The sequence below is a fragment of the Pristiophorus japonicus genome, unplaced genomic scaffold (assembly GCF_044704955.1).
Source record: "Pristiophorus japonicus isolate sPriJap1 unplaced genomic scaffold, sPriJap1.hap1 HAP1_SCAFFOLD_311, whole genome shotgun sequence".
Taxonomy (NCBI): Eukaryota; Metazoa; Chordata; class Chondrichthyes; family Pristiophoridae; genus Pristiophorus; species Pristiophorus japonicus.
The window spans coordinates 549,576-575,124 of NW_027252900.1; the positions used below are offsets into that span (position 1 = coordinate 549,576).

Consider the following 25,549-nt stretch of genomic DNA (forward strand, 5'->3'; position numbering starts at 1 on the left):
TGCACGGTCTGGATCAGTGTGTTCACCAGTACTCTAATGCTGCATGGTCTGGATCAGTGTGTTCACCAGTACTGTAATGGTGCACGGTCTGGATCAGTGTGTTCACCAGTGCTGTAATGGTGCATGGTCTGGATCAGTGTGTTCACCAGTACTGTAATGGTGCATGGTCTGGATCAGTGTGTTCACCAGTACTGTAATGCTGCATGGTCTGGATCAGTGTGTTCACCAGTACTGTAATGGTGCATGGTCTGGATCAGTGTGTTCACCAGTACTGTAATGGTGCACGGTCTGGATCAGTGTACTCACCAGTACTGTAATGGTGCACGGTCTGGATCAGTGTACTCACCAGTACTGTAATGGTGCACGGTCTGGATCAGTGTACTCACCAGTACTATAATGGTGCACGGTCTGGATCAGTGTACTCACCAGTACTGTAATGGTGCACGGTCTGGATCAGTGTACTCACCAGTACTGTAATGGTGCAAGGTCTGGATCAGTGTACTCACCAGTACTGTAATGGTGCACGGTCTGGATCAGTGTACTCACCAGTACTGTAATGGTGCACGGTCTGGATCAGTGTACTCACCAGTACTGTAATGGTGCACGGTCTGGATCAGTGTACTCACCAGTACTGTAATGGTGCACGGTCTGGATCAGTGTACTCACCAGTACTGTAATGGTGCAAGGTCTGGATCAGTGTACTCACCAGTACTGTAATGGTGCACGGTCTGGATCAGTGTACTCACCAGTACTGGCTGCTCGCTGCAATGGTGCATGGTCTGTTCCATCGCTACACTGCTGTCCCAGATATTCCTGAAACACACAGAATATTGCTGCTTTACATCTGTCACCGCACGCTGCCTCAGTAAACCAGGGATTTCGCCGACGTGCCAGGATTCGATAATCCGAAACATCACTGAGAAACCAGATTACCCATCTCAAACATCACAGCACTCAGAACATTCTCACCTCAATGGTCAGGAAACAGGAACTCGCAGTCTAACCGCCGAGTAACAATCCCCACAAAATGGTCTCCACAGCCTCCCAGCTACACTATCATAGGGATAGAGTGCATAAAACGTGGTTCACATAACTTGCAGCGCACAGGGAAACCATTCAGCTGGCCATGCCTATGCCAGCTCTTTGAATGAGCTTATACAGGATAGACAGCACAGCAACAGGCCATTCGGCCCAACCAGTCCATGTCAGTGTTTATGTTCCACTCGAGCCTCCTCCAGTCTTTCCTCATCTAAATCTATCAGCATAACCCTCTATTCCCCTCTCCCCCATATGCTTGTCCAGCCTCCCCTTAAATACATCGATACTGTTCGCCTCAACCCCTCCCTGTGGCAGCAAGTTCCACATTCTCACCGCTCTCTGGGTAAAGAGATGTCTTCTGACTTCCCGATTGGATTTCTTGGTGACAATCTTATATTGATGGCCTCTAGTTATGCTCTTCCCCACAAGGGGAAACACTCTCTCTGTATCAACTCTATCAAAATCTTTCATCATTTTAAAGACTTCTGTTAGGTCAAACCTCAGCCTTCCTTTTTCAGGAGGACAAAGACCCAGTTACAGTCGTGGGTCGGGGTGTAGAATCAGTTACAGTCGTGGGTCAGGGTGTAGAATCAGTTACAGTCGTGGGTCAGGGTGTAGAATCAGTTACAGTCGTGGGTCAGGATGTAGAATCAGTTACAGTCGTGGGTCAGGGTGTAGAATCAGTTACAGTCGTGGGTCAGGGTGTAGAATCAGTTACAGTCGTGGGTCAGGGTGAAGAATCAGTTACAGTCGTGGGTCAGGGTGTAGAATCAGTTACAGTCGTGGGTCAAGGTGTAGAATCAGTTACAGTCGTGGGTCAGGGTGAAGAATCAGTTAGTCATGGGTCAGGATGTAGAATCAGTTACAGTCGTGGGTCAGGGTGTAGAATCAGTTACAGTCGTGGGTCAGGGTGTAGAATCAGTTACAGTCGTGGGTCAAGGTGTAGAATCAGTTACAGTCGTGGGTCAAGGTGTAGAATCAGTTACAGTCGTGGGTCAGGGTGAAGAATCAGTTAGTCATGGGTCAGGATGTAGAATCAGTTACAGACCCGGGTCAGGGTGTAGAATCAGTTACAGTCGTGGGTCAGGGTGAAGAATCAGTTACAGTCGTGGGTCAGGGTGTAGAATCAGTTACTCTCGTGGGTCAAGGTGTAGAATCAGTTACAGTCGTGGGTCAGGGTGAAGAATCAGTTAGTCATGGGTCAGGATGTAGAATCAGTTACAGTCGTGGGTCAGGGTGTAGAATCAGTTACAGTCGTGGGTCAGGGTGTAGAATCAGTTACAGTCGTGGGTCAGGGTGCAGAATCAGTTAATCAGTTACAGTCGTGGGTCAGGGTGCAGGATCAGTTACAGTCGTGGGTCAGGGTGCAGAATCAGTTACAGTCGTGGGTCAGGGTGTAGAATCAGTTACAGTCCCGGGTCAGGGTGTAGAATCAGTTGCAGTCGTGGGTCGGGGTGTAGAATCAGTTACAGTCGTGGGTGAGGGTGTAGAATAAGTTACAGTCTTGGGTCGGGGTGTAGAATCAGTTACAGTCCCGGGTCAGGGTGTAGAATCAGTTACAGTCGTGGGTCAGGGTGTAGAATCAGTTACAGTCGTTGGTCAGGGTGTAGAATCAGTTACAGTCGTGGGTCAGGGTGTAGAATCAGTTACAGTCGTGGGTCAGGGTGTAGAATCAGTTACAGTCGTGGGTCAGGGTGTAGAATCAGTTGCAGTCGTGGGTCAGGGTGTAGAATCAGTTACAGTCGTGGGTCAGGGTGTAGAATCAGTTACAGTCGTGGGTCAGGGTGTAGAATCAGTTACAGTCGTGGGTCAGGGTGCAGAATCAGTTACAGTCGTGGGTCAGGGTGTAGAATCAGTTGCAGTCCCGGGTCAGGGTGTCGAATCAGTTGCAGTCATGCATCAGGGTGTAGAGTCAGTTACAATCGTGGGTCAGGGTGCAGAATCAGTTACAGTCCCGGGTTAGGGTGTAGAATCAGTTACAGTCCCGGGTCAGGGTGTCGAATCAGTTACAGTCGTGGGTCACGGTGTAGAATCAGTTACAGTCGTGGGTCAGGGTGTAGAATCAGTTACAGTCGTGGGTCAGGATTTAGAATCAGTTACAGTCGTGGGTCAGGGTGTAGAATCAGTTACAGTCGTGGGTCAGGGTGTCGAATCAGTTACAGTCGTGGGTCACGGTGTAGAATCAGTTACAGTCGTGGGTCACGGTGTAGAATCAGTTACAGTCGTGGGTCACGGTGTAGAATCAGTTGCAGTCGTGGGTCAGGATTTAGAATCAGTTACAGTCGTGGGTCAGGGTGTAGAATCAGTTACAGTCGTGGGTCAGGGTGTCGAATCAGTTACAGTCGTGGGTCACGGTGTAGAATCAGTTACAGTCGTGGGTCAGGGTGTAGAATCAGTTGCAGTCCCGGGTCAGGGTGTAGAATCAGTTACAGTCATGCGTCAGGGGGTAGAATCAGTTACAGTCGTGGGTCAGGGTGTAGAATCAGTTACAGTCGTGGGTCGGGGTATAGAATCAGTTACAGTCGTGGGTCAGGGTGTAGAATCAGTTACAGTCGTGGGTCGGGGTGTAGAATCAGTTACAGTCGTGGGTCGGGGTATAGAATCAGTTGCAGTCGTGGGTCAGGATGCAGAGTCAGTTACAGTCGTGGGTCAGGGTGTAGAATAAGTTACAGTCCCGGGTCAGGGTGTAGAATCAGTTACAGTCGTGAGTCAGGGTGTAGTAGCACTTACAGTCGTGGGACGGGGTGCAGAATCAGTTGCAGTCCCAGGTCAGGGTGTAGAATCAGTTGCAGTCGTGGGTCGGGGTGTAGAATCAGTTACAGTCGTGGGTGAGGGTGTAGAATAAGTTACTGTCTTGGGTCGGGGTGTAGAATCAGTTACAGTCCCAGGTCAGGTTATAGAATCAGTTACAGTCGTGGGTCAGTGTGTAAAATCAGTTACAGTCGTTGGTCAGGGTGTAGAATCAGTTACAGTCCCGGGTCAGGGTGTCGATTCAGTTACAGTCGTGGGTCACGGTGTAGAATCAGTTACAGTCGTGGGTCAGGGTGTAGAATCAGTTGCAGTCCCGGGTCAGGGTGTAGAATCAGTTACAGTCATGCGTCAGGATGTAGAGTCAGTTACAGTCGTGGGTCAGGGTGTAGAATCAGTTACAGTCGTGGGTCGGGGTATAGAATCAGTTGCAGTCGTGGGTCAGGATGCAGAGTCAGTTACAGTCGTGGGTCAGGGTGTAGAATCAGTTACAGTCCCGGGTCAGGGTGCAGAATCAGTTACAGTCGTGAGTCAGGATGTAGTAGCACTTACAGTCGTGGGACGGGGTGCAGAATCAGTTGCAGTCCCAGGTCAGGGTGTAGAATCAGTTACAGTCGTGGGTCAGGATGTAGAATCAGTTACAGTCGTGGGTGAGGGTGTAGAATCAGTTACAGTCGTGGGTCAGGATGCAGAATCAGTTACAGTCGTGGATCGGGAGGTAGAATCAGTTACAGTCGTGGGTCAGGATGCAGAATCAGTTACAGTCGTGTGTTAGGGTGTAGAATCAGTTACAGTCGTGGGTCAGGATGTATAATCAGTTACAGTGCCAGGTCAGGGTGTAGAATCAGTTACAGTCCCGGGTCAGGGTGTAGAATCAGTTACAGTCCCGGGTCAGGGGGTAGAATCAGTTACAGTCGTGGGTCAGGGTGAAGAATCAGTTACAGTCGTGGGTCAGGGTGTAGAATCAGTTACAGTCGTGGGTCAGGGTGTAGAATCAGTTACAGTCGTGGGTCAGGGTGAAGAATCAATTGCAGTCCCGGGTCAGGGTGTAGAATCAGTTACAGTCGTGGGTCAGTGTGCAGAATCAGTTACAGTCGTGGGTCAGGGTGTAGAATCAGTTGCAGTCCCGGGTCAGGGTGTCGAATCAGTTACAGTCATGGTCAGCACGTAGAATCAGTTACAGTCCTAGGTCAGGGTGTAGAATCAGTTACAGTCCCGGGTCAGGGTGTAGAATCAGTTACAGTCCCGGGTCAGGGGGTAGAATCAGTTGCAGTCCCGGGTCAGGGTGTCGAATCAGTTGCAGTCATGCGTCAGGGTGTAGAGTCAGTTACAATCGTGGGTCAGGGTGCAGAATCAGTTACAGTCCCGGGTTAGGGTGTAGAATCAGTTACAGTCCCGGGTCAGGGTGTCGAATCAGTTACAGTCGTGGGTCACGGTGTAGAATCAGTTACAGTCGTGGGTCAGGGTGTAGAATCAGTTACAGTCGTGGGTCAGGGTGTAGAATCAGTTACAGTAGTGGGTCAGGATGTAGAATCAGTTACAGTCGTGGGTCAGGGTGTAGAATCAGTTACAGTCCCGGGTCAGGGTGTAGAATCAGTTGCAGTCGTGGGTCAGGATTTAGAATCAGTTACAGTCGTGGGTCAGGGTGTAGAATCAGTTACAGTCGTGGGTCAGGGTGTCGAATCAGTTACAGTCGTGGGTCACGGTGTAGAATCAGTTACAGTCGTGGGTCAGGGTGTAGAATCAGTTGCAGTCCCGGGTCAGGGTGTAGAATCAGTTACAGTCATGCGTCAGGGTGTAGAGTCAGTTACAGTCGTGGGTCAGGGTGTAGAATCAGTTACAGTCGTGGGTCGGGGTGTAGAATCAGTTACAGTCGTGGGTCGGGGTATAGAATCAGTTGCAGTCGTGGGTCAGGATGCAGAGTCAGTTACAGTCGTGGGTCAGGGTGTAGAATAAGTTACAGTCCCGGGTCAGGGTGTAGAATCAGTTACAGTCGTGAGTCAGGGTGTAGTAGCACTTACAGTCGTGGGACGGGGTGCAGAATCAGTTGCAGTCCCAGGTCAGGGTGTAGAATCAGTTGCAGTCGTGGGTCGGGGTGTAGAATCAGTTACAGTCGTGGGTGAGGGTGTAGAATAAGTTACTGTCTTGGGTCGGGGTGTAGAATCAGTTACAGTCCCAGGTCAGGTTATAGAATCAGTTACAGTCGTGGGTCAGTGTGTAAAATCAGTTACAGTCGTTGGTCAGGGTGTAGAATCAGTTACAGTCCCGGGTCAGGGTGTCGAATCAGTTACAGTCGTGGGTCACGGTGTAGAATCAGTTACAGTCGTGGGTCAGGGTGTAGAATCAGTTGCAGTCCCGGGTCAGGGTGTAGAATCAGTTACAGTCATGCGTCAGGATGTAGAGTCAGTTACAGTCGTGGGTCAGGGTGTAGAATCAGTTACAGTCGTGGGTCGGGGTATAGAATCAGTTGCAGTCGTGGGTCAGGATGCAGAGTCAGTTACAGTCGTGGGTCAGGGTGTAGAATCAGTTACAGTCCCGGGTCAGGGTGCAGAATCAGTTACAGTCGTGAGTCAGGATGTAGTAGCACTTACAGTCGTGGGACGGGGTGCAGAATCAGTTGCAGTCCCAGGTCAGGGTGTAGAATCAGTTACAGTCGTGGGTCAGGATGTAGAATCAGTTACAGTCGTGGGTGAGGGTGTAGAATCAGTTACAGTCGTGGGTCAGGATGCAGAATCAGTTACAGTCGTGGATCGGGAGGTAGAATCAGTTACAGTCGTGGGTCAGGATGCAGAATCAGTTACAGTCGTGTGTTAGGGTGTAGAATCAGTTACAGTCGTGGGTCAGGATGTATAATCAGTTACAGTGCCAGGTCAGGGTGTAGAATCAGTTACAGTCCCGGGTCAGGGTGTAGAATCAGTTACAGTCCCGGGTCAGGGGGTAGAATCAGTTACAGTCGTGGGTCAGGGTGAAGAATCAGTTACAGTCGTGGGTCAGGGTGTAGAATCAGTTACAGTCGTGGGTCAGGGTGTAGAATCAGTTACAGTCGTGGGTCAGGGTGAAGAATCAATTGCAGTCCCGGGTCAGGGTGTAGAATCAGTTACAGTCGTGGGTCAGGGTGCAGAATCAGTTACAGTCGTGGGTCAGGGTGTAGAATCAGTTGCAGTCCCGGGTCAGGGTGTCGAATCAGTTACAGTCATGGTCAGCACGTAGAATCAGTTACAGTCCTAGGTCAGGATGTAGAATCAGTTACAGTCCAGGGTCAGGGTGTAGAATCAGTAACAGACCCGGGTCAGGGTGCAGAATCAGTTACAGTCGTGGGTCAGGGTGTAGAATCAGTTACAGTCGTGGGTCAGGGTGTAGAATCAGTACAGTCGTGGGTCAGGGTGTAGAATCAGTTACAGTCGTGGGTCAGGATGTAGAATCAGTTACAGTCCCAGGTCAGGGTGTAGAAACAGTTACAGTCGTGGGTCAGGGTGTAGAATCAGTTACAGTCGTGGGTCAGGGTGTAGAATCAGTTACAGTCGTGGGTCTGGGTGTAGAATCAGTTACAGTCGTGGGTCAGGGTGCAGAATCAGTTAATCAGTTACAGTCGTGGGTCAGGGTGCAGAATCAGTTACAGTCGTGTGTTAGGGTGTAGAATCAGTTACAGTCGTGGGTCAGGATGTATAATCAGTTACAGTGCCAGGTCAGGGTGTAGAATCAGTTACAGTCCCGGGTCAGGGTGTAGAATCAGTTACAGTCCCGGGTCAGGGGGTAGAATCAGTTACAGTCGTGGGTCAGGGTGAAGAATCAGTTACAGTCGTGGGTCAGGGTGTAGAATCAGTTACAGTCGTGGGTCAGGGTGTAGAATCAGTTACAGTCGTGGGTCAGGGTGTAGAATCAGTAACAGACCCGGGTCAGGGTGCAGAATCAGTTATAGTCGTGGGTCAGGGTGCAGAATCAGTTACAGTCGTGGGTCAGGGTGTAGAATCAGTTACAGTCGTGGGTCAGGGTGCAGAATCAGTTACAGTCGTGGGTCAGGGTGCAGAATCAGTTACAGTCGTGGGTCAGGGTTTGGAATCAGTTATAGTCGTGGGTCAGGCTGCAGAATCAGTTACAGTCGTGGGTCAGGGTGTTGAATCAGTTACAGTCCCGGGTCAGGGTGTCGAATCAGTTACAGTCATGGTCAGGACGTAGAATCAGTTACAGTCCTAGGTCAGGGTGTAGAATCAGTTACAGTCCAGGGTCAGGGTGTAGAATCAGTTACAGTCCCGGGTCAGGGTGTCGAATCAGTTACAGTCATGGTCAGGACGTAGAATCTGTTACAATCCCAGGTCAAGGTGTAGAATCAGTTAAAGTCGTGGGTCAGGGTGCAGAATCAGTTACAGTCGTGGGTCAGGATGTAGAATCAGTTACAGTCCCGGGTCAGGGTGTCGAATCAGTTACAATCGTGGGTCAGGGTGAAGAATCAGTTACAATCGTGGGTCAGGGTGAAGAATCAGTTACAGTCCCAGGTCAAGGTGTATAATCAGTTACAGTCGTGGGTCAGGGAGTAGAATGAGTTACAGTCGTGGGTCAGGGTGTAGAATCAGTAACAGTCGTGGGTCAGGGTGTAGAATCAGTAACAGTCGTGGATCAGGGTGTAGAATCAGTTACAGTCGTGGTCAGGGTGTAGAATCAGTTACAGTTCCGGGTCAGGGTGCAAAATCAGTTGCAGTCGTGGGTCAGGGTGTAGAATCAGTTACAGTCGTGGGTCAGGGTGTAGAATCAGTTACAGTCGTGGGTCAGGATGTAGAATCAGTTGCAGTCGTGGGTCGTGGTGTAGAATCAGTTACAATCGTGGGTGAGGGTGTAGAATAAGTTACAGTCTTGGGTCGGGGTGTAGAATCAGTTACAGTCCCGGGTCAGGGTGTAGAATCAGTTGCAGTCGTGGGTCAGGGTGTAGAATCAGTTACAGTCGTTGGTCAGGGTGTAGAATCAGTTACAGTCGTGGGTCAGGGTGTAGAATCAGTTACAGTCCCGGGTCAGGGTGTCGAATCAGTTACAATCGTGGGTCAGGGTGAAGAATCAGTTACAATCGTGGGTCAGGGTGAAGAATCAGTTACAGTCCCAGGTCAAGGTGTATAATCAGTTACAGTCGTGGGTCAGGGAGTAGAATGAGTTACAGTCGTGGGTCAGGGTGTAGAATCAGTAACAGTCGTGGGTCAGGGTGTAGAATCAGTAACAGTCGTGGATCAGGGTGTAGAATCAGTTACAGTCGTGGTCAGGGTGTAGAATCAGTTACAGTTCCGGGTCAGGGTGCAAAATCAGTTGCAGTCGTGGGTCAGGGTGTAGAATCAGTTACAGTCGTGGGTCAGGGTGTAGAATCAGATACAGTCGTGGGTCAGGGTGTAGAATCAGTTACAGTCGTGGGTCAGGGTGTAGAATCAGTTACAGTCGTGGGTCAGGATGTAGAATCAGTTACAGTCCCAGGTCAGGGTGCAGAATCAGTTACAGTCCCGGGTCAGGCTGCAGAATCAGTTACAGTCGTGGGTCAGGGTGTAGAATCAGTTACAGTCCCGGGTCAGGGTGTAGAATCAGTTACAGTCATGGTCAGGACGTAGAATCCGTTACAGTCCAAGGTCAGGGTGTAGAATCAGTTACAGTCCAGGGTCAGGGTGTAGAATCAGTAACAGACCCGGGTCAGGGTGTAGAATCAGTTACAGTCGTGGGTCAGGGTGTAGAATCAGTTACAGTCGTGGGTCAGGGTGTAGAATCAGTTACAGTCGTGGGTCAGGGTGTAGAATCAGTTACAGTCGTGGGTCAGGGTGTAGAATCAGTTACAGTCGTGGGTCAGGGTAGAATCAGTTACAGTCGTGGGTCAGGGTGTAGAATCAGTTACAGTCGTGGGTCAGGGTGCAGAACCAGTTACAGTCGTGGGTCAGGGTGTAGAATCAGTTACAGTCGTGGGTCAGGGTGTAGAATCAGTTACAGTCGTGGGTCAGGGTGTAGAATCAGTTACAGTCGTGGGTCAGGGTGTAGAATCAGTTACAGTCGTGGGTCGGGATGTAGAATCAGTTCCAGTCCCAGGTCAGGATGCAGAATCAGTTGCAGTCCCGGGTCAGGGTGTCGAATCAGTTGCAGTCATGCGTCAGGGTGTAGAGTCAGTTACAATCGTGGGTCAGGGTGCAGAATCAGTTACAGTCCCGGGTCAGGGTGTAGAATCTGTTACAGTCCCGGGTCAGGGGGTAGAATCAGTTACAGTCGTGGGTCAGGGTGAAGAATCAGTTACAGTCGTGGGTCAGGGTGTAGAATCAGTTACAGTCGTGGGTCAGGGTGTAGAATCAGTTACAGTCGTGGGTCAGGGTGTAGAATCAGTAACAGACCCGGGTCAGGGTGCAGAATCAGTTACAGTCGTGGGTCAGGGTGCAGAATCAGTTACAGTCGTGGGTCAGGGTGTAGAATCAGTTACAGTCGTGGGTCAGGGTGCAGAATCAGTTACAGTCGTGGGTCAGGGTGAAGAATCAGTTACAGTCGTGGGTCAGGGTGTAGAATCAGTTGCAGTCCCGGGTCAGGGGGTAGAATCAGTTACAGTCCCAGGTCAGGGTGTAGAATCAGTTACAGTTCCGGGTCAGGGTGCAAAATCAGTTGCAGTCGTGGGTCAGGGTGTAGAATCAGTTACAGTCGTGGGTCAGGGTTTATAATCAGTTGCAGTCGTGGATCAGGGTGTAGAATCAGTTACAGTCGTGGTCAGGGTGTAGAATCAGTTACAGTTCCGGGTCAGGGTGCAAAATCAGTTGCAGTCGTGGGTCAGGGTGTAGAATCAGTTACAGTCGTGGGTCAGGGTGTAGAATCAGATACAGTCGTGGGTCAGGGTGTAGAATCAGTTACAGTCGTGGGTCAGGGTGTAGAATCAGTTACAGTCGTGGGTCAGGATGTAGAATCAGTTACAGTCCCAGGTCAGGGTGTAGAATCAGTAACAGTCGTGGGTCAGGGTGCAGAATCAGTAACAGTCGTGGGTCAGGGTGTAGAATCAGTTGCAGTCCCGGGTCAGGGTGTAGAATCAGTTACAGTCGTGGGTTAGGGTGTAGAATCAGTTACAGTCGTGGGTCAGGGTGTAGAATCAGTTACAGCCGTGGGTCAGGGTGTAGAATCAGTTACAGTCGTGGTTCAGGGTGTATAATCAGTTACAGTCGTGGGTCGGGATGTAGAATCAGTTACAGTCCCAGGTCAGGGTGCAGAATCAGTTACAGTCCCGGGTCAGGCTGCAGAATCAGTTACAGTCGTGGGTCAGGGTGTAGAATCAGTTACAGTCCCGGGTCAGGGTGTAGAATCAGTTACAGTCATGGTCAGGACGTAGAATCAGTTACAGTCCAAGGTCAGGGTGTAGAATCAGTTACAGTCCAGGGTCAGGGTGTAGAATCAGTTACAGACACGGGTCAGGGTGTAGAATCAGTTACAGTCGTGGGTCAGGGTGTAGAATCAGTTACAGTCGTAGGTCAGGGTGTAGAATCAGTTACAGTCGTGGGTCAGGGTGTAGAATCAGTTACAGTCGTGGGTCAAGGTGCAGAATCAGTTAATCAGTTACAGTCGTGGGTCAGGGTGTAGAATCAGTTACAATCGTGGGTCAGGGTGCAGAATCAGTTACAGTCGTGGGTCAGGGTGTAGAATCAGTTACAGTCGTGGATCAGGGTGTAGAATCAGTTACAGTCGTGGGTCAGGGTGTAGAATCAGTTACAGTCGTGGGTCAAGGTGCAGAATCAGTTAATCAGTTACAGTCGTGGGTCAGGGTGTAGAATCAGTTACAGTAGTGGGTCAGGATTTAGAATCAGTTACAGTCCCGGGTCAGGGGGTAGAATCAGTTGCAGTCCCGGGTCAGGGTGTAGAATCAGTTACAGTCATGCGTCAGGGGGTAGAATCAGTTGCAGTCCCGGGTCAGGGTGTAGAATCAGTTGCAGTTGTGGGTCAGGATGCAGAGTCAGTTACAGTCGTGGGTCAGGGTGTAGAATAAGTTACAGTCCTGGGTCAGGGTGTAGAATCATTTACAGTCGTGAGTCAGGGTGTAGTAGCACTTACAGTCGTGGGACGGGGTGCAGAATCAGTTGCAGTCCCAGGTCAGGGTGTAGAATCAGTTGCAGTCGTGGGTCAGGGTGTAGAATCAGTTACAGTCCCGGGTCAGGGGGTAGAATCAGTTGCAGTCCCGGGTCAGGGTGTCGAATCAGTTACAGTCGTGGGTCACGGTGTAGAATCAGTTAAAGTCGTGGGTCAGGGTGTAGAATCAGTTACAGTCCCGGGTCAGGGTGTAGAATCAGTTACAGTCATGCGTCAGGGTGTAGAGTCAGTTACAGTCGTGGGTCAGGGTGTAGAATCAGTTACAGTCGTGGGTCGGGGTATAGAATCAGTTGCAGTTGTGGGTCAGGATGCAGAGTCAGTTACAGTCGTGGGTCAGGGTGTAGAATAAGTTACAGTCCTGGGTCAGGGTGTAGAATCATTTACAGTCGTGAGTCAGGGTGTAGTAGCACTTACAGTCGTGGGACGGGGTGCAGAATCAGTTGCAGTCCCAGGTCAGGGTGTAGAATCAGTTGCAGTCGTGGGTCGGGGTGTAGAATCAGTTACAGTCGTGGGTGAGGGTGTAGAATAAGTTACTGTCTTGGGTCGGGGTATAGAATCAGTTACAGTCCCAGGTCAGGTTATAGAATCAGTTACAGTCGTGGGTCAGTGTGTAAAATCAGTTACAGTCGTTGGTCAGGGTGTAGAATCAGTTACAGTCCCGGGTCAGGGTGTCGAATCAGTTACAGTCGTGGGTCACGGTGTGGAATCAGTTACAGTCGTGGGTCAGGGTGTAGAATCAGTTGCAGTCCCGGGTCAGGGTGTAGAATCAGTTACAGTCATGCGTCAGGGTGTAGAGTCAGTTACAGTCGTGGGTCAGGGTGTAGAATCAGTTACAGTCGTGGGTCAGGGTGTAGAATCAGTTACAGTCGTGGGTCAGGATGTAGAATCAGTTACAGTCCCAGGTCAGGGTGTAGAATCAGTAACAGTCGTGGGTCAGGGTGCAGAATCAGTAACAGTCGTGGGTCAGGGTGTAGAATCAGTTGCAGTCCCGGGTCAGGGTGTAGAATCAGTTACAGTCGTGGGTTAGGGTGTAGAATCAGTTACAGTCGTGGGTCAGGGTGTAGAATCAGTTACAGCCGTGGGTCAGGGTGTAGAATCAGTTACAGTCGTGGTTCAGGGTGTATAATCAGTTACAGTCGTGGGTCGGGATGTAGAATCAGTTACAGTCCCAGGTCAGGGTGCAGAATCAGTTACAGTCCCGGGTCAGGCTGCAGAATCAGTTACAGTCGTGGGTCAGGGTGTAGAATCAGTTACAGTCCCGGGTCAGGGTGTAGAATCAGTTACAGTCATGGTCAGGACGTAGAATCAGTTACAGTCCAAGGTCAGGGTGTAGAATCAGTTACAGTCCAGGGTCAGGGTGTAGAATCAGTTACAGACACGGGTCAGGGTGTAGAATCAGTTACAGTCGTGGGTCAGGGTGTAGAATCAGTTACAGTCGTGGGTCAGGGTGTAGAATCAGTTACAGTCGTGGGTCAGGGTGTAGAATCAGTTACAGTCGTGGGTCAAGGTGCAGAATCAGTTAATCAGTTACAGTCGTGGGTCAGGGTGTAGAATCAGTTACAATCGTGGGTCAGGGTGCAGAATCAGTTACAGTCGTGGGTCAAGGTGTAGAATCAGTTACAGTCGTGGGTCAGGGTGTCGAATCAGTTACAGTCGTGGGTCAAGGTGTAGAATCAGTTACAGTCGTGGGTCAGGGTGTAGAATCAGTTACAGTCGTGGGTCAGGGTGTAGAATCAGTTACAGTCGTGGATCAGGGTGTAGAATCAGTTACAGTCGTGGGTCAGGGTGTAGAATCAGTTACAGTCGTGGGTCAAGGTGCAGAATCAGTTAATCAGTTACAGTCGTGGGTCAGGGTGTAGAATCAGTTACAGTAGTGGGTCAGGATTTAGAATCAGTTACAGTCCCGGGTCAGGGGGTAGAATCAGTTGCAGTCCCGGGTCAGGGTGTAGAATCAGTTACAGTCATGCGTCAGGGGGTAGAATCAGTTGCAGTCCCGGGTCAGGGTGTAGAATCAGTTGCAGTTGTGGGTCAGGATGCAGAGTCAGTTACAGTCGTGGGTCAGGGTGTAGAATAAGTTACAGTCCTGGGTCAGGGTGTAGAATCATTTACAGTCGTGAGTCAGGGTGTAGTAGCACTTACAGTCGTGGGACGGGGTGCAGAATCAGTTGCAGTCCCAGGTCAGGGTGTAGAATCAGTTGCAGTCGTGGGTCAGGGTGTAGAATCAGTTACAGTCCCGGGTCAGGGGGTAGAATCAGTTGCAGTCCCGGGTCAGGGTGTCGAATCAGTTACAGTCGTGGGTCACGGTGTAGAATCAGTTAAAGTCGTGGGTCAGGGTGTAGAATCAGTTACAGTCCCGGGTCAGGGTGTAGAATCAGTTACAGTCATGCGTCAGGGTGTAGAGTCAGTTACAGTCGTGGGTCAGGGTGTAGAATCAGTTACAGTCGTGGGTCGGGGTATAGAATCAGTTGCAGTTGTGGGTCAGGATGCAGAGTCAGTTACAGTCGTGGGTCAGGGTGTAGAATAAGTTACAGTCCTGGGTCAGGGTGTAGAATCATTTACAGTCGTGAGTCAGGGTGTAGTAGCACTTACAGTCGTGGGACGGGGTGCAGAATCAGTTGCAGTCCCAGGTCAGGGTGTAGAATCAGTTGCAGTCGTGGGTCGGGGTGTAGAATCAGTTACAGTCGTGGGTGAGGGTGTAGAATAAGTTACTGTCTTGGGTCGGGGTATAGAATCAGTTACAGTCCCAGGTCAGGTTATAGAATCAGTTACAGTCGTGGGTCAGTGTGTAAAATCAGTTACAGTCGTTGGTCAGGGTGTAGAATCAGTTACAGTCCCGGGTCAGGGTGTCGAATCAGTTACAGTCGTGGGTCACGGTGTGGAATCAGTTACAGTCGTGGGTCAGGGTGTAGAATCAGTTGCAGTCCCGGGTCAGGGTGTAGAATCAGTTACAGTCATGCGTCAGGGTGTAGAGTCAGTTACAGTCGTGGGTCAGGGTGTAGAATCAGTTACAGTCGTGGGTCAGGGTGTAGAATCAGTTACAGTCGTGGGTCAGGGTGTAGAATCAGTTACAGTCGTGGGTCGGGGTATAGAATCAGTTGCAGTCGTGGGTCAGGATGCAGAGTCAGTTACAGTCGTGGGTCAGGGTGTAGAATCAGTTACAGTCCCGGGTCAGGGTGTAGAATCAGTTACAGTCGTGAGTCAGGGTGTAGTAGCACTTACAGTCGTGGGACGGGGTGCAGAATCAGTTGCAGTCCCAGGTCAGGGTGTAGAATCAGTTGCAATCGTGGGTGAGGGTGTAGAATAAGTTACTGTCTTGGGTCGGGGTGTAGAATCAGTTACAGTCGTGGGTCAGGATGTATAATCAGTTACAGTGCCAGGTCAGTGTGTAGAATCAGTTACAGTCCCGGGTCAGGGTGTAGAATCAGTTACAGTCCCGGGTCAGGGGGTAGAATCAGTTACAGTCGTGGGTCAGGGTGAAGAATCAGTTACAGTCGTGGGTCAGGGTGTAGAATCAGTTACAGTCGTGGGTCAGGGTGTAGAATCAGTTACAGTCGTGGGTCAAGGTGTAGAATCAGTAACAGACCCGGGTCAGGGTGCAGAATCAGTTACAGTCGTGGGTCAGGGTGCAGAATCAGTTACAGTCGTGGGTCAGGGTGTAGAATCAGTTACAGTCGTGGGTCAGGGTGCAGAATCAGTTACAGTCATGGGTCAGGGTGAAGAATCAGTTACAGTCGTGGGTCAGGGTGTAGAATCAGTTGCAGTCCCGGGTCAGGGGGTAGAATCAGTTACAGTCGTGGGTCAGGGTTTGGAATCAGTTATAGTCGTGGGTCAGGGTGTAGAATCAGTTACAGTTCCGGGTCAGGGTGTAGAATCAGTTACAGTCCCAGGTCAGGGTGTAGAATCAGTTACAGTCCTAGGTCAGAGTGTAGAATCAGTTACAGTCCAGGGTCAGGGTGTAGAATCAGTTACAGTCCCGGGTCAGGGTGTTGAATCAGTTACAGTCATGGTCAGGACGTAGAATCAGTTACAGTCCCAGGTCAAGGTGTAGAATCAGTTACAGTCGTGGGTCAGGGTGCAGAATCAGTTACAGTCGTGGGTCAGGATGTAGAATCAGTTACAGTCGTGGGTCAGGGTGAAGAATCAGTTACAATCGTGGGTCAGGATGAAGAATCAGTTACAGTCCCAGGTCAAGGTGTATAATCAGTTACAGTCGTGGGTCAGGGAGTAGAATGAGTTACAGTCGTGGGTCAGGGTGTAGAATCAGTAACAGTCGTGGGTCAGGGTGTAGAATCAGTAACAGTCGTGGGTCAGGGTGTAGAATCAGTTACATTCGTGGGTCAGGGTTTATAATCAGTTGCAGTCGTGGATCAGGGTGTAGAATCAGTTACAGTCGTGGTCAGGGTGTAGAATCAGTTACAGTTCCGGGTCAGGGTGCAAAATCAGTTGCAGTCGTGGGTCAGGGTGTAGAATCAGTTACAGTCGTGGGTCAGGGTGTAGAATCAGTTACAGTCGTGGGTCAGGATGTAGAATCAGTTGCAGTCGTGGGTCGTGGTGTAGAATCAGTTACAATCGTGGGTGAGGGTGTAGAATAAGTTACAGTCTTGGGTCGGGGTGTAGAATCAGTTACAGTCCCGGGTCAGGGTGTAGAATCAGTTGCAGTCGTGGGTCAGGGTGTAGAATCAGTTACAGTCGTTGGTCAGGGTGTAGAATCAGTTACAGTCGTGGGTCAGGGTGTAGAATCAGTTACAGTCGTGGGTCAGGGTGTAGAATCAGTTACAGTCGTGGGTCAGGGTGTAGAATCAGTTGCAGTCGTGGGTCAGGGTGTAGAATCAGTTACAGTCGTGGGTCAGGGTGTAGAATCAGTTACAGTCGTGGGTCAGGGTGTCGAATCAGTTACAGTCGTGGGTCAGGGTGTCGAATCAGTTACAGTCGTGGGTCAGGGTGCAGAATCAGTTGATCAGTTACAGTCGTGGGTCAGGGTGTAGGATCAGTTACAGTTGTGGGTCAGGGTGCAGAATCAGTTACAGTCGTGGGTCAGGGTGTCGAATCAGTTACAGTCCCGGGTCAGGGTGTCGAATCAGTTACAGTCGTGGGTCAGGGTGTAGAATCACTTACAGTCGTGGGTCAGGTTGTAGAATCAGTTACAGTCGTGGGTCAGGGTGTAGAATCAGTTACAGTCGTGGGTCAGGGTGTAGAATCAGTTACAGTCGTGGGTCAAGGTGCAGAATCAGTTAATCAGTTACAGTCGTGGGTCAGGGTGTAGAATCAGTTACAGTAGTGGGTCAGGATGTAGAATCAGTTACAGTCGTGGGTCAGGGTGTAGAATCAGTTACAGTCGTGGGTCAGGATGTAGAATCAGTTACAGTCGTGGGTCAGGATTTAGAATCAGTTACAGTCCCGGGTCAGGGTGTCGAATCAGTTGCAGTCGTGGGCCACGGTGTAGAATCAGTTACAGTCGTGGGTCAGGGTGTAGAATCAGTTGCAGTCCCGGGTCAGGGTGTAGAATCAGTTACAGTCATGCGTCAGGGTGCAGAGTCAGTTACAGTCGTGAGTCAGGGTGTAGAATCAGTTACAGTCCCGGGTCAGGGTGTCGAATCAGTTACAGTCATGGTCAGGACGTAGAATCAGTTACAGTCCTAGGTCAGGGTGTAGAATCAGTTACAGTCCAGGGTCAGGGTGTAGAATCAGTTACAGACCCGGGTCAGGGTGTAGAATCAGTTACAGTCGTGGGTCAGGGTGTAGAATCAGTTACAGTCGTGGGTCAGGGTGTAGAATCAGTTACAGTCGTGGGTCAGGGTGCAGAATCAGTTACAGTCGTGGGTCAGGATGTAGAATCAGTTACAGTCGTGGGTCAGGGTGAAGAATCAGTTACAATCGTGGGTCAGGGTGAAGAATCAGTTACAGTTGTGGGTCAGGGTGTAGAATCAGTTACAGTCGTGGGTGAGGGTGTAGAATCAGTTACAGTCGTGGGTCAGGGTGTAGAATCAGTTACAGTCATGGTGTCAGGGTGCAGAATCAGTTACAGTCGTGGGTCGGGGTGTAGAATCAGTTACAGTCCCGGGTCAGGGTGTAGAATCAGTTACAGTCGTGGGTCAGGGTGTCGAATCAGTTACAGTCGTGGGTCAGGGTGTAGAATCAGTAACAGTCGCGGGTCAGGGTGTAGAATCAGTTACAGTCGGGGTCAGGGTGTAGAATCAGTAACAGTCCCGGGTCAGGGTGCAGAATCAGTAACAGTCCCGGGTCAGGGTGCAGAATCAGTTACACTCGTGCGTCAGGGTGTAGAATCAGTTACAGTCGTGGGTCAGGGTGTAGAATCAGTTACGGTCGTGGGTCAGGGTGTCGAATCAATTACAGTCGGGGTCAGGGTGTATAATCAGTTACAGTCGGGGTCAGGGTGTAGAATCAGTAACAGTCCCGGGTCAGGGTGTAGAATCAGTTACACTCGTGCGTCAGGGTCTAGAATCAGTTACAGTCGTGGGTCAGGGTGTAGAATCAGTTACACTCGTGCGTCAGGGTCTAGAATCAGTTACAGTCGTGGGTCAGGGTGTAGAATCAGTTACGGTCGTGGGTCAGGGTGTAGAATCAGTTACAGTTGTGGGTCAAGGTGTAGAATCAGTTACATTCGTGGGTCAGGATGTAGAATCAGTTACAGTCGTGGGTCATGGTGTAGAATCAGTTACAGTCGTGGGTCATGGTGTAGAATCAGTTAGAGTTGTGGGTCATGGTGTAGAATCAGTTACAGTCGTGGGTCAGGATGTAGAATCAGTTACAGTCGTGGGTCGGAGTGTAGAATCAGTTACAGTCGTGGGTCATGGTGTAGAATCAGTTACAGTCGGGGTCAGGGTGTAGAATCAGTTACAGTCGTGGGTCAGGGTGTAGAATCAGTTTCAGTCGTGGGTCAGGGTGAAGAATCAGTTACAGTCCCGGGTCAGGGTGTAGAATCAGTTACAGTCGTGGGTCGGGGTGTAGAATCAGTTACATTCGTGGGTGAGGGTGTAGAATCAGTTACAGTCGTGGGTCAGGATGCAGAGTCAGTTACAGTCGTGGGTCAGGGTGTAGAATCAGTTACAGTCCCGGGTCAGGGTGTAGAATCAGTTACAGTCGTGAGTCAGGGTCTAGAAGCAGTTACAGTCGTGGGACGGGGTGTAGAATCAGTTACTGTCGTGGGTCAGGATGTGGAATCAGTTACAGTCGTGGGTCAGGGTGTAGAATCAGTTGCAGTCCCGGGTCATGGTGTAGAATCAGTTACAGTCCCGTGTCAGTGTCTAGAATCAGTTACAGTCGTGGGTCAGGGTGTAGAATCAGCTCCGGTCGTGGGTCAGGGTGTAGAATCAGTTACAGTTGTGGGTCAAGGTGTAGAATCAGTTACAGTCCCGGGTCAGGGTCTAGAATCAGTTACAGTCGTGGGTCAGGGTGCAGAATCAGTTACAGTCCCGAGTCAGGGTCTAGAATCAGTTACAGTCCCGGGTCAGGGTCTAGAATCAGTTACAGTCCCGGGTCAGGGTCTAGAATCAGTTACAGTCGTGGGTCAGGGTGTAGAATCAGTTCCAGTCGGGGTCAGGGTGTAGAATCAGTTACAGTCGTGGGTCAGGGTGTAGAATCAGTTTCAGTCGTGGGTCAGGTGGTAGAATCAGTTACCATCATGGGTCAGGGTGTAGAATCAGTTACAGTCCCGGGTCAGGGTGCAGAATCAGTTACAGTCGTGGGTGAGGGTGTAGAATCAGTTACAGTCGTGCGTCAGGATGCAGAGTCAGTTACAGTCGTGGGTCAGGGTGTAGAATCAGTTACAGTCCCGGGTCAGGGTGTAGAATCAGTTACAGTCGTGAGTCATGGTGTAGAAGCAGTTACAGTCGTGGGACGGGGTGCAGAATCAGTTACAGTCCCAGGTCGGGGTGTAGAATCAGTTACAGTCGTGGGTCAGGGTGTAGAATCAGTTACAGTCGTGGTTTAGGGTGTAGAATCAGTTACAGTCGTGGGTCAGGATGTAGAATCAGTGACAGTCCCGGGTCAGGGTGCAGAATCAGTTACAGTCGTGGCTCGGGATGCAGAATCAGCTACAGTCATGGGTCAGGATGTAGAATCAGTTACAGTCCTAGGTCAGGATGTAGAATCAGTGACAGTCCCGGGTCAGGGTGCAGAATAAGTTACAGTCGTGGCTCGGGATGCAGAATCAGCTACAGTCATGGGTCAGGATGTAGAATCAGTTACAGTCGTGGGTCAGGGTGTAGAATCAGTTACAGTCGTGGGTCAGGGTGTAGAATCAGTTACAGTCGTGGGTCAGGGTGTAGAATCAGTTACAGTCGTGGGTCAGGATGTAGAATCAGTTACAGTCCCGGGTCAGGGTGTAGAATCAGTAACAGTCGTGGGTCAGGTTGCAGAATCAGTAACAGTCGTGGGTCAGGGTGTAGAATCAGTTGCAGTCCCGGGTCAGGGTGTAGAATCAGTTACAGTCGTGGGTTAGGGTGTAGAATCAGTTACAGTCGTGAGTCAGGGTGTAGAATCAGTTACAGCCGTGGGTCAGGGTGTAGAATCAGTTACAGTCGTGGGTCAGGGTGTACAATCAGTTACAGTCGTGGGTCGGGATGTAGAATCAGTTACAGTCCCAGGTCAGGGTGCAGAATCAGTTACAGTCCCGGGTCAGGCTGCAGAATCAGTTACAGTCGTGGGTCAGGGTGTAGAATCAGTTACAGTCGTGGGTCAGGGTGTAGAATCAGTTGCAGTCGTGGGTCAGGGTGTAGAATCAGTTACAGTCGTGGGTCAGGGTGTAGAATCAGTTACAGTCGTGGGTCAGGGTGTAGAATCGGTTACAGTCGTGGGTCAGGGTGCAGAATCAGTTAATCAGTTACAGTCGTGGGTCAGGGTGTAGGATCCGTTACAGTCGTGGGTCAGGGTGCAGAATCAGTTACAGTCGTGGGTCAGGGTGTAGAATCAGTTACAGTCCCGGGTCAGGGTGTCGAATCAGTTACAGTCGTGGGTCACGGTGTAGAATCAGTTACAGTCGTGGGTCAGGGTGTAGAATCAGTTACAGTCGTGGGTCAGGGTGTAGAATCAGTTACAGTCGTGGGTCAGGGTGTAGAATCAGTTACAGTCCCGGGTCAGGGTGTAGAATCAGTTACAGTCGTGGGTCAGGGTGTAGAATCAGTTACAGTAGTGGGTCAGGATGTAGAATTAGTTACAGTCCCGGGTCAGGGTGTAGAATCAGTTACAGTCGTGGGTCAGGGTGTAGAATCAGTTGCAGTCCCGGGTCAGGGTGTAGAATCAGTTACAGTCATGCGTCAGGGTGCAGAGTCAGTTACAGTCGTGGGTCAGGGTGTAGAATCAGTTACAGTCCAGGGTCAGGGTGTAGAATCAGTTACAGACCCGGGTCAGGGTGTAGAATCAGTTACAGTCGTGGGTCAGGGTGTAGAATCAGTTACAGTCGTGGGTCAGGGTGCAGAATCAGTTACAGTCGTGGGTCAGGATGTAGAATCAGTTACAGTCGTGGGTCAGGGTGAAGAATCAGTTACAGTCGTGGGTCAGGGTGTAGAATCAGTTACAGTCGTGGGTGAGGGTGTAGAATCAGTTACAGTCGTGGGTCAGGGTGTAGAATCAGTTACAGTCGTGGGTCAGGGTGAAGAATCAGTTACAGTCGTGGGTCAGGGTGTAGAATCAGTTACAGTCGTGGGTGAGGGTGTAGAATCAGTTACAGTCGTGGGTCAGGGTGTAGAATCAGTTACAGTCGTGGTGTCAGGGTGCAGAATCAGTTAATCAGTTACAGTCGTGGGTCGGGGTGTAGAATCAGTTACAGTCCCGGGTCAGGGTGTAGAATCAGTTACAGGCGTGGGTCAGGGTGTCGAATCAGTTACAGTCGTGGGTCAGGGTGTAGAATCAGTTACAGTCGTGGGTCAGGGTGTAGAATCAGTTACAGTCGTGGGTCAGGGTGCAGAATCAGTTACAGTCGTGGGTCAGGATGTAGAATCAGTTACAGTCGTGGGTCAGGGTGAAGAATCAGTTACAGTCGTGGGTCAGGGTGTAGAATCAGTTACAGTCGTGGGTGAGGGTGTAGAATCAGTTACAGTCGTGGGTCAGGGTGTAGAATCAGTTACAGTCGTGGGTCAGGGTGAAGAATCAGTTACAGTCGTGGGTCAGGGTGTAGAATCAGTTACAGTCGTGGGTGAGGGTGTAGAATCAGTTACAGTCGTGGGTCAGGGTGTAGAATCAGTTACAGTCGTGGTGTCAGGGTGCAGAATCAGTTAATCAGTTACAGTCGTGGGTCGGGGTGTAGAATCAGTTACAGTCCCGGGTCAGGGTGTAGAATCAGTTACAGGCGTGGGTCAGGGTGTCGAATCAGTTGCAGTCGTGGGTCAGGGTGCAGAATCAGTTGCAGTCGTGGGTCAGTGTGTAGAATCAGTTACAGTCGTGGGTCAGGGTGTAGAATCAGTTACAGTCGTCGGTCAGGGTGTAGAATCAGTTACAGTCGTGGGTCAGGGTGTAGAATCAGTTGCAGTCGTGGGTCAGGATGTAGAATCAGTTCCAGTCCCAGGTCAGGGTGTAGAATCAGTAACAGTCGTGGGTCAGGGTGCAGAATCAGTAACAGTCGTGGGTCAGGGTGTAGAATCAGTTGCAGTCCCGGGTCAGGGTGTAGAATCAGTTACAGTCGTGGGTTAGGGTGTAGAATCATTTACAGTCGTGGGTCAGGGTGTAGAATCAGTTACAGCCGTGGGTCAGGGTGTAGAATCAGTTACAGTCGTGGGTCAGGGTGTAGAATCAGTTACAGTCCCAGGTCAGGGTGCAGAATCAGTTACAGTCCCGGGTCAGGCTGCAGAATCAGTTACAGTCGTGGGTCAGGGTGTAGAATCAGTTACAGTCCCGGGTCAGGGTGTAGAATCAGTTACTGTCATGGTCAGGACGTAGAATCAGTTACAGTCCAAGGTCAGGGTGTAGAATCAGTTACAGTCCAGGGTCAGGGTGTAGAATCAGTTACAGACCCGGGTCAGGGTGTAGAATCAATTACAGTCCAAGGTCAGGGTGTAGAATCAGTTACAGTCGTGGGTCAGGATGTAGAATCAGTTACAGTCGTGGGTCAGGGTGTAGAATCAGTTGCAGTCGTGGGTCAGGGTGTATAATCAGTTGCAGTCGTGGATCAGGGTGTAGAATCAGTTACAGTCGTGGTCAGGGTGTAGAATCAGTTACAGTTCCGGGTCAGGGTGCAGAATCAGTTACAGTCGTGGTCAGGGTGTAGAATCAGTTACAGTCGTGGGTCAGGGTGTAGAATCAGTTACAGTCGTGGGTCAGGGTGTAGAATCAGTTGCAGTCCCGGGTAAGGGTGTAGAATCAGTTACAGTCGTTGGTCAGGGTGTCGAATCAGTTACCGTCATGGGTCAGGGTGTAGAATCAGTTACAGTCCCGGGTCAGGGTGTAGAATCAGTTACAGTCGTGGGTCGGGATGTAGAATCAGTTACAGTTGTGGGTGAGGGTGTAGAATCAGTTACAGTCGTGGGTCAAGGTGTAGAATCAGTTACAGTTGTGGGTCGGGGTGTAGAATCAGTTGCAGTCGGGGTCAGGGTGTAGAATCAGTTACAGTCGTGGTTCGGAGTGTAGAATCAGTTACAGTCGTGGGTCAGAGTGTAGAATCAGTTACAGTTGTGGGTGAGGGTGTAGAATCAGTTAGAGTTGTGGGTCATGGTGTAGAATCAGTTACAGTCGTGGGTCAGGATGTAGAATCAGTTACAGTCGTGGGTCGGAGTGTAGAATCAGTTACAGTCGTGGGTCATGGTGTAGAATCAGTTACAGTCGGGGTCAGGGTGTAGAATCAGTTACAGTCGTGGGTCAGGGTGTAGAATCAGTTTCAGTCGTGGGTCAGGGTGAAGAATCAGTTACAGTCCCGGGTCAGGGTGTAGAATCAGTTACAGTCGTGGGTCGGGGTGTAGAATCAGTTACATTCGTGGGTGAGGGTGTAGAATCAGTTACAGTCGTGGGTCAGGATGCAGAGTCAGTTACAGTCGTGGGTCAGGGTGTAGAATCAGTTACAGTCCCGGGTCAGGGTGTAGAATCAGTTACAGTCGTGAGTCAGGGTGTAGAAGCAGTTACAGTCGTGGGACGGGGTGCAGAATCAGTTACAGTCCCAGGTCAGGGTGTAGAATCAGTTACAGTCGTGAGTCAGGGTGTAGAAGCAGTTACAGTCGTGGGTCGGGGTGTAGAATCAGTTACATTCGTGGGTGAGGGTGTAGAATCAGTTACAGTCGTGGGTCAGGATGCAGAGTCAGTTACAGTCGTGGGTCAGGGTGTAGAATCAGTTACAGTCCCGGGTCAGGGTGTAGAATCAGTTACAGTCGTGAGTCAGGGTGTAGAATTAGTTACAGTCGTGGGTCAGGGTGTAGAATCAGTTACCGTCGTGGGTCAGGATGTGGAATCAGTTACAGTCGTGGGTCAGGGTGTCGAATCAGTTGCAGTCCCGGGTCATGGTGTAGAATCAGTTACAGTCCCGTGTCAGTGTCTAGAATCAGTTACAGTCGTGGGTCAGGGTGTAGAATCAGTTACGGTCGTGGGTCAGGGTGTAGAATCAGTTACAGTTGTGGGTCAAGGTGTAGAATCAGTTACAGTCCCGGGTCAGGGTCTAGAATCAGTTACAGTCGTGGGTCAGGGTGCAGAATCAGTTACAGTCCCGAGTCAGGGTCTAGAATCAGTTACAGTCCCGGGTCAGGGTCTAGAATCAGTTACAGTCCCGGGTCAGGGTCTAGAATCAGTTACAGTCGTGGGTCAGGGTGTAGAATCAGTTCCAGTCGGGGTCAGGGTGTAGAATCAGTTACAGTCGTGGGTCGGAGTGTAGAATCAGTTAGAGTCGTGGGTCATGGTGTAGAATCAGTTACAGTCGGGGTCAGGGTGTAGAATCAGTTACAGTCGTGGGTCAGGGTGTAGAATCAGTTTCAGTCGTGGGTCAGGGTGTAGAATCAGTTACCATCATGGGTCAGGGTGTAGAATCAGTTACAGTCCCGGGTCAGGGTGCAGAATCAGTTACAGTCGTGGGTGAGGGTGTAGAATCAGTTACAGTCGTGGGTCAGGATGCAGAGTCAGTTACAGTCGTGGGTCAGGGTGTAGAATCAGTTACAGTCCCGGGTCAGGGTGTAGAATCAGTTACAGTCGTGAGTCATGGTGTAGAAGCAGTTACAGTCGTGGGACGGGGTGCAGAATCAGTTGCAGTCCCGGGTCAGGGTGTAGAATCAGTAACAGTCGTGGGTCAGGGTGTAGAATCAGTTGCAGTCCCGGGTCAGGGTGTAGAATCAGTTACAGTCGTGGGTTAGGGTGTAGAATCAGTTACAGTCGTGAGTCAGGGTGTAGAATCAGTTACAGCCGTGGGTCAGGGTGTAGAATCAGTGACAGTCGTGGGTCAGGGTGTAGAATCAGTTGCAGTCGTGGGTCAGGGTGTAGAATCAGTTACAGTCGTGGGTCAGGGTGCAGAATCAGTAACAGTCGTGGGTCAGGGTGTAGAATCAGTTACAGTCGTGGGTCAGGGTGTAGAATCAGTTACAGTCGTGGGTCAGGGTGCAGAATCAGTTAATCAGTTACAGTCGTGGGTCAGGGTGTAGGATCAGTTACAGTCGTGGGTCAGGGTGTAGAATCAGTTACAGTCCCGGGTCAGGGTGTCGAATCAGTTACAGTCGTGGGTCAGGGTGTAGAATCAGTTACAGTCGTGGGTCAGGGTGTAGAATCAGTT

At 50.4% G+C, this 25,549-nt stretch overlaps 1 protein-coding gene across 1 annotated transcript in view; it reads right to left on the reverse strand.

The window, feature by feature from the left end:
* Positions 1 to 25,549, reverse strand: part of LOC139249388 (nuclear pore complex protein Nup155-like) — a 400,538-nt gene that overhangs the window by 142,492 nt on the left and 232,497 nt on the right. Inside the window, exon 4 of the mRNA XM_070872384.1 lies at positions 747 to 813. Coding sequence (XP_070728485.1) covers positions 747 to 813 — 67 coding nt within the window. The remainder of the gene's footprint in view (positions 1 to 746; positions 814 to 25,549) is intronic.